This window comes from Plasmodium inui, assembly GCF_000524495.1.
Source record: "Plasmodium inui San Antonio 1 unplaced genomic scaffold supercont1.98, whole genome shotgun sequence".
Lineage (NCBI taxonomy): Eukaryota > Apicomplexa > Aconoidasida > Haemosporida > Plasmodiidae > Plasmodium > Plasmodium inui.
In genome coordinates this window covers 19,685-27,436 of record NW_008481932.1, presented here as the reverse complement: position 1 = coordinate 27,436, position 7,752 = coordinate 19,685, and the positions used below count along the sequence as shown (strand labels likewise).

At 45.9% G+C, this 7,752-nt stretch overlaps 2 protein-coding genes across 2 annotated transcripts; both read right to left on the bottom strand.

Moving 5' to 3' along the window:
• Positions 1–544: 544 nt before the first annotated feature.
• On the bottom strand, positions 545–1,830 carry C922_05560 (hypothetical protein; the record flags this gene model as incomplete). Its single annotated transcript, XM_008821131.1, has 2 exons — positions 545–682; positions 997–1,830. Coding segments are annotated over 2 exons (972 nt in total), but the record flags the coding sequence as incomplete, so codon positions are not given.
• A 2,366-nt stretch (positions 1,831–4,196) lies between these two features.
• C922_05559 (hypothetical protein) lies at positions 4,197–5,308 on the bottom strand (the record flags this gene model as incomplete). Its single annotated transcript, XM_008821130.1, has 3 exons — positions 4,197–4,418; positions 4,750–4,851; positions 5,117–5,308. The coding sequence occupies 3 exons, from the start codon at positions 5,306–5,308 to the stop codon at positions 4,197–4,199; spliced, it is 516 nt and encodes a 171-aa protein (XP_008819352.1).
• Between the last annotated feature and the right edge of the window lie 2,444 nt (positions 5,309–7,752).

Sequence of the window (7,752 nt, the reverse complement as noted above, 5' to 3'; positions counted from 1 at the left end):
AAACTTAAATCGTGAGAAACTGAACCCTGAAACCTAACACCAAACCCCGAAACCCAGCACACAAGACTTAGACCCTGAAACCTAAACCCTGAACCCTAAAGCTAAACATTAACAGATGGAGCCTGATCCATAAACCGCCAATCCTAACCCCCCGAACCCCAAACCCCGAATCGCCCTGCCTTCGGCCGCCAGTCCTAAACTCCTAACACTAAATGTCAACCGTAACCCCCCCACGCCTCCCCCTCCCTCAACCGGCGTCATGACCCTACTCCCTCCTGGCCATCAGGCCTAGCTGCCTGCTCGGCTCGCCTGCAGCTGCTGTCTTCTGGTGTTTGGCGTCCTCCTGGAGACGTTCGATTGGGGCTGTGGGCCCCCTCTCAATTCGCTGCGGGTGTCCTCCCTGCGGGTTCCTCTTTTTCCCTTTTTTAGGCACTAGGCTCTAACCTCTGGCATATCCTATCCTCATCAAGCCTCGTTCGGTGGATGGGGCCGACGAGAAGACCCTCCTCCAAATGTACCATCCGAAGGGCAATGCTGCGGCTACCACCCCTCCCCCTGTTACGCCCCTTATTATGGCCTGAAGTCTGGTTTGTTCTCCGTCTTTCTGCAATTCCACGTCATTTTTCTCTATTTCCTGGAGGTTCTGGGTCCATTCTTGCTTCCTTTCTTCCAGTTGCTCGTCCTATAAGGTGATTAATTGCAACCAGGTGGAGGGGGCTGCTGCCTCGTGCCTCTCCGTGATGTTGCCGTCCGTCCCGGGGAGGCGCTCGTTGGTTCAATCTAATCTCTCATTTCGGGCCCCCGTTCGGTTTCGGCTTTCACGGACTTCAGACGTAGTATATCCTCCCATGGAAACTACCGCCGGAGGTTTTCCCCGACCGCCTGAGCCCCTGTTCACGAAGGCTAGTGCTTCCCTCCCAACGATCTATCACGGATAACACCTAGCGCCGTCTCATTCTAGCCCGGTTCCGCGATCATATAACTTCCCCGCCTTACCCACTTCTTCTTGGTGTTTTCCCAGTCCTGGTCTTCTAAGAGTTGACATCCTGATTCGTTCCTTAACCATACACATGTTGTGCTGTATTTGTCGTGGGTACTCCTTTCTTCGTTGCATTGTATCCCTTTAACTAGTGTTGGTAGATTGCCAATCAATTTTCCCCAGCTGTGCGTCGGTGTCTCTCCTAGCTCGACGCTCCTTCCTTCAGCTAATTCTAATGTTGTGCTGTTGCCAAACCAGAATTTCATGATTCGCCTAGCTGTTTCTCTTCCTCCCCAATAAAAATAGCTTTCATACAGTACCTGGCATATGTCCTTCCCTTGATTGTATGCTACCCAGTTTCCTTCTTTCTTTGCTATATTCTGATAGACTGTCAGCATAATAGCCACGAGATCGATACATACTATGAAGGTCCTGTCTTCCTTTCTGCCTGGATGCAAGACTCTCCCGCTGCCGTAGTGTCTCCAACTCTCAATTTCTGGTTTATACGGACACTTGTTGGAATCCCTCTGTCCACCGTAGACGCCCATCCTCTCGGGGGTGCAGTTCTGACTTGAAACCCACTCCTCCGGGCTCTCCTTCTCTTCAAAGTTCGCCATCCATCCTTCTATGCCCTTGCAAATTATCCGTGCGGCGTCTTCGGCTGCCCAATATTCGGTCCCTGTCCCCTTATTTATATTACTCCACCGCGTCCCCTGATCCCATTCCTTCTTCCATTGGTTCCCATCTCTCAGATCCGTTATTGTCAGTTTCGTTTCACTATCATGCTCCTTCTCTCCTGCACCCTTGGCCTTTTGGGCCAAATCTTCTAAGTAGTTCCTAAAATTATTCATCCTTTGCTTCTTCTTCGGCCTGTTGGCTTCTTTTTCAGTCCCTTGGTTTATTTTTCCTTGTCATCTCAGGCCCCTTTTATTTTTTCTTCGCCCGCTGCTCCCTTGTCGGTTTCCATTCCCTTTCGTCTTGGAGAGTGGTTTTCCATCTGCCTTCTCGTTCCCCCTCCGTTCGGCCCTTCGATATTGTGGTCCTTGTTAGATTCTCGGTCTCCTCTTTACTTTTTGTGATTTTACCCTTTTCTCCCTCTTTTCTTATTTTCCTCCCCCTGTCTTTCCTACCTCTTCTCCTCCTAGTGTTCGCCCGGCCGGTCTTGCCTGCTGATTTTCTTCATCCATTTGTCTTGCCGTTGCCTGTTGCCCTCGTTATCTTGTCTTGGGGTACGGGACTGTCTCTTGTGTTGGTCCTCTATCTGTTCTCTCCTCGACTGTCGTGTTTTCTTCTGTTCTGTGTTCCTGGATTCTCAATGAGCCCTTTTGCCTTCACCTTTCTTTCCTCTTCTATCCACCTCATCTAATCTTCTCCCCCTCCTCTCCTGGATTCTCCTCGGGTTTCTACGCTTAGGCGGGGCGTGATTTCTGTTGCCTCCTTATTTCTCGGTTTTGCCCCTCAGGTTAATTCTTGATCTTAACCTCGCCATTATCTGGAGTTTTTCGTATCCTTCTCTTCGGTCATCTCATCTCCCCTCCTTGACTCGTTATGACTGATCCTTAGCCCACTTGTGATCTTTCCCTCCCCTTTGGAGGCTCCGGCATCTTCGGTTACGCCTGTTTCAAGTGCCCCCCTTGGGTTCGATAGGCATGCTCCTCCCCCCCTTTGCGGTAAGTTACTAGAATTCTGACTTCCCTCTGCATTGGAATCGCTAAGGACTTGCAGGAAACTTCTTCGTTGTTATTTTACTCCTCCTTCTCCCTTTTGGGGGTTCCTGCCGCTCCCGTCTAGCTTGTTTCTGCATTTCCCTGCGTCTCGGCCCGCTTGTCCTCGTCGGATCTCCTCCTTTCCTGGTCCCCCTTTTTTCCTTTTGCTCATGCCTAGTGTGACCTGAATCCTTTTCCCTTGTTCTTCCTGTTCCGGCCTTGTGTAGCAGGGAGGACACGTCTCCCCTAGCATTCTTCTCCTCAGTTTCGGGGCACTGCTGTTGCCCTCCTTGAGTTGGATAGTCTCAACTTGGCTTTGATGATGCTCTGGGTTTGTGATATGTCCCACGTTCGTGGGATTCTTCCCATCTCCGCCTGTTATCCCCTAGGTCCGTCTGCTTCTAGGTGTTCGTGATGTTCTTTTTTCCATTTGCTCTTAGTCTTGGGCGAATGAATTTGGCTGCTGCTGATTAATTTGTATTTTTTTCCGCCGCTCTATGACTCTCTTCCCTTGGGATTGGAGTGCTTGGTGGTTGCCTCTTCCTTCGTCACTTATAATTTGGACGACTTTTCCCCTGTTTGACGTTCCCGCAGGGGGTGTTTCTGTTGTGGGGGTTCCTTGGCTGCCTACTTTCTTATCCTTTCCTTTCTTTGGTCGTTCCTTCACCCGCCGCGTCCGACGCCTGTTGTGGACATTTGCCTCTGGGGATGACGATTCCGACCCCCTGTCTCCATTTTTTGTTCATCTTCCTTCACCTGTTCCTTCCTGTCTCCTTCCTCTGCTCCTTGGCGACTTGGGGTTCATGTGCTGAGCAGAGGTCTTTCTTTTTGTGTTGGTCCCTATTTTCTTCCCCTTTTTCCTCTGTTCGGTTGCCTCTTCCACGTTTGTCCAAGGGTTTTCTGCCCCTGAACTCCTGCATACCCAAATGGTTTCTCCTTCGTGTTGTCTCTTGGCGGTGGAACAACGGGGTGGTCCCCTCTGTTGCATCCTGTGGGGGCTTGGTCGTCTGCTGTTTGTGTTCTTCCTGCTTGGGGGTCCCTCTCGCGGTCCGCTGTGCTCCCTCTGTCGTCTCTTCCGGATTTCCCGTTGTTTTTTGTCCTCCCGGACAAGGAGTCCCCTGATGCACCCCCCCCTTTTCTTTCGCCTCTTTCCTTCCTGTTGTATTGTGCTCCGCCTCTAATCACTGCTGCTTGGGGCTGGTGAGGGCGTCCTGTCGGTATTAGGATTTTGTCTGTCCCTTCTTGTGGACTGTTCCTGGGATTCGGGGCCTCCTATTTGTCCTGGGTTGTTTCGCTCGTTATCTTATCTGAACTGTTTTCGGTGCTATTTCCTCTTTGACATGTGCCTACAGGCCTTGATAATCTCCTATGCCCTCTCCTGTCCCTGGAGTGTCCCTGCCTGCGTCTTCTGTCGAGGATCCCTCCTTCCTTGACTTCCTGGCGGTTCGGTTGCAGGATCCTTAAAACTCCTCCTGTTCCTTCGCCTGTAGAAGAGAGTTTTTCCCTTGGCTTTACGGCTTGGGGGAGGATCCTGGTGGCTTCTTGTTTGATTTCCTGTTCCTGACTTCTTGGCTCCTGGTTCCGCCTTGGCTGCTTCTTTCACCGAGTCTGTCCCTTGGCACTATTACTCCTCCTAACTTGACTATGTTTCTGCTTTGTTCTGGAAGTTTCATTAATTGCCTCTCCTTGTTGGAGTTCCTTTTGCCTGCCTCTTTTCCTGCTCTCTCCTGTCCCTAGTGGTGCTGGCGATGTCCCTTGACGTAAACTTGGCGATGAAGAATGAGGAAGTTGTTTTGTGGCTGGATTGTGCTGTTTCTGGAGACTTCTCGGTCGCTGGACTTTAATCAACGATTATCTTTCTTACCGGTTTCTTGCCTCTTCACGTCCATCCTCTGCTTCTCCAGGACTCTGTCTTCCCCCAAATGTCCTCACTACGTCGAAACATCCCTCTACGATGAGCCTGTTCAGTTCTTTTTGCTTCTGTTCCTGCACTGATTTTGTTGCACATGGCTGCTTGTTTCCTCACCTGGGATGGTCCCCAGTCCTTCGCTTGGGTCGGCTCACCTGAATGCTCTTTGTTTCTTTTGGGGTATGACTTCGGCTTGGATTCTTCCTTGGTTCTGATTTATTGTTTGGCTTGTTCCCTGGAAGGGATTTGTTCCTTGCCTGTCTTGAGGAAAATAGGATTGCTCTTTTGTTGTTCTCTGTTGATATTAAATGGTTATTGAGTTGTATTGCTTGGACATCACTTCCACCCGTCCAGGGAGCTTTTATTGATTCTTACCCTATACCATTCACTGATATTTCTAGGATTCTATAATTATCTTCCTCTAGTCGTCGGTCTCTAGTTCCTTGTGTTTGTTTCCTTGATTCTTTTGCAGACTGTTAGTTCTTTCCTTCTGATTGGGATGTTTCCTCTTGGGTTACCTACTCTTGTGGATTCCTCCTGGATGGAGGGTCCCGTTCTGAGCCTTTTAAATTTATGGCTCAATAATGCTTGGTTGTTCTTTTTTGGCCCAGATTGACATCTTGTATCCGTAAGATGCGTCTGTGATTTCTCTTTTGGTTTTGGTCCTGAATACTTCACCGGGACAATTTTGATCAAGATTCTCGTACTGCTCATCAGGTTAATCTGTCTTCTATTTCATTATTGGGGCAGGAGCTACTGTTTTGGCTGAGAAATATTCTTTTACGGCTCTGAATTTCTATTCCGTTTGCTGATGTGTCGCTCTTTTTTAGTTCCTTGGGGGGTTTGGTTGGGGGGTCTTAAAATGAACCCTCGGCTCTGTGCTAGGCCCCTGCCGTTTCTGGGTAGAGCCCTTTAATGCGTTAATCTTATCATATAACTAGGTCTGATTTTGGGGGGACTATTTCGGATTTTTTCGCTGCGGTGAAATGGCTCGATTAGGTGATTATAGAGTCCCCCGCCCGAGGTTGGCCTTCCTGCTGTTTTGTCTTCCTATAAAGTTTGTTGTCTAGAATGCCCTAGAGAGAAGATGATATATACGCTTACATAACTAAACATATTAGTGGTGTGGACAGGAATCCTTATGATAAAGGGGGTTATATGATATATATCAGGGTCGTGAGTTAGGCTAGTGCCAAGAAGAGCATCTTTAACTTCCGTGTTGTCTCTTCCGGACCCCAGTTTCTTTTATTTTAACGGTTGAATGTACTGCAATAGAGAAAGAATCGAAGACAATATAATTGTTGAGTATATTCATAATGGTTTTTCTTCTTTACCTAAGGGGGTCTCCCTCTGTTCTTCAGATTTTAAAGAAAGAAAGTTGCGACCACTAAGATACCCACCAGGATATTTCTAAAACTTAAAATTACAAAAATAGAGTGAGGATACTGCTGAGTGAGGAGAAAAATTATTTCGTAATAGGCGAAGAGAATATGTAATGGACTTATAGGCTTCAGTAATTTGCCTACACGGTTCCCTTTATTATAATCCATAAAGACATGTTGTATTAAAGGGCTTATATATTTTTTATGATTATAAGTTTTTGATAAAGCAAAATACCCCCAATACATTAATTACACCCAAGAGTCTCTAACCGTTGATTGTTTAAATTTTATAATAAGGACGATATATTATCACGACATGCAACGGGAAAAATCCTGATTGATGGGTATTCTGGGGATAGTGCACGTTGTTACGTGGATAACTAAATCTCTTCCTTCTTGCAGGGTCATAGATATATATAGTATTGCACTGAACATTACGATACCATAACGGAAGAGAGGAGGGGGGAGAGTTGTTAGAAGATATCTCACAGCGTGGTGGAAGTAGAACACATGATAAAACCCATGTTGTTTACAGTTTCGTATAATCCGCACAAAGATTGAAGCCGAGTTAATTTAGATCTGATCCCTAAATTTGGCAGCTGACCAGGAGATGACTAATGGCATATTCTATTGTTCCATGACATTCGTATTCTGTTGGGATGAAATAATAAATGTTCAACGATGGGGATAATAGTGTAGCTGCAAAAATAAGGCACTTAACGCTGAGTTATTTTTGATGAAAATTTCTAATTTATAGTAATTTAGTGCGGTTGCTTGAATAAATTTAGTCAAAGGGGGATTTTATCTGCCAATAATTGTTTAAGCGAAAATAGAACCAGCTCATACCGTAATCCGCGTATTTCTTCAAAATGGGTTGTGAGTTTTATAAAGTCTTTATCGTTCTTATTCACACACCTGATGGCTCTGTCCAGGATGATAGGTATGATCTGCACGTCTATATTCTCTGGTTAAATTTCCTTTGGGTCTCTTCCAGTTGTCCGTCTATGATCTTTTTTAGGTAGGAATATTGGTTAATTTCTTCTTCCTTTATTCTAAGTCAAATCCGTCCCTGGCAATATTACATATAATTTCGCCTTTTTTCTGCATTTCTCTTTAACAAAATGGGTTATGCGCAATTGGTAAACCAGGAATCGTGGGATTACATATGACACTTGCCTGCTACTGATCCACACATTACATGAGTACATGCGCGGAGGAAGGGATGGATTCATTTTTAATGAGTCTCCTTACTGCCAGAATAGTGCTATATATAAAATGGTGGAGGACTTTTCCAATCTAAGAAATTCTTCTCATAGTCTGTTCGCGTATAATCACCAAAGGAATAGAGAAAAGTAAAATCAAAGTCATGTGAGTAATGCGATCCAAAAAATTGGAATCCTCATATTGGATATCAGGGCAACAGAGAATATACAGGTAACAACACAACATTCATGTCAGACTTTTGACCAGTAGTAACCCATGCAGTCAACATAGATAACTTATGATTACGATGTGGGATACGACAAAAAGGGACACCTTTACACTAAGCATAGAGACACTGAATGTTTTACCCCCTCCAGGATTTACATCAGAAAGTGTGTTATATCTTTACAAAGACAAAATAGCTCTTAAGGAAGCCTCTGAAACTTCAAAGAAGAAATAAATCTACTTTAAACCATTATATATTTTCATGTATAACATCACGAAGGGTATGACAGGATATTACATCCTAGGGCAACAAATAATATTGTAGAGTTTGTAATTCAAGCCATAACG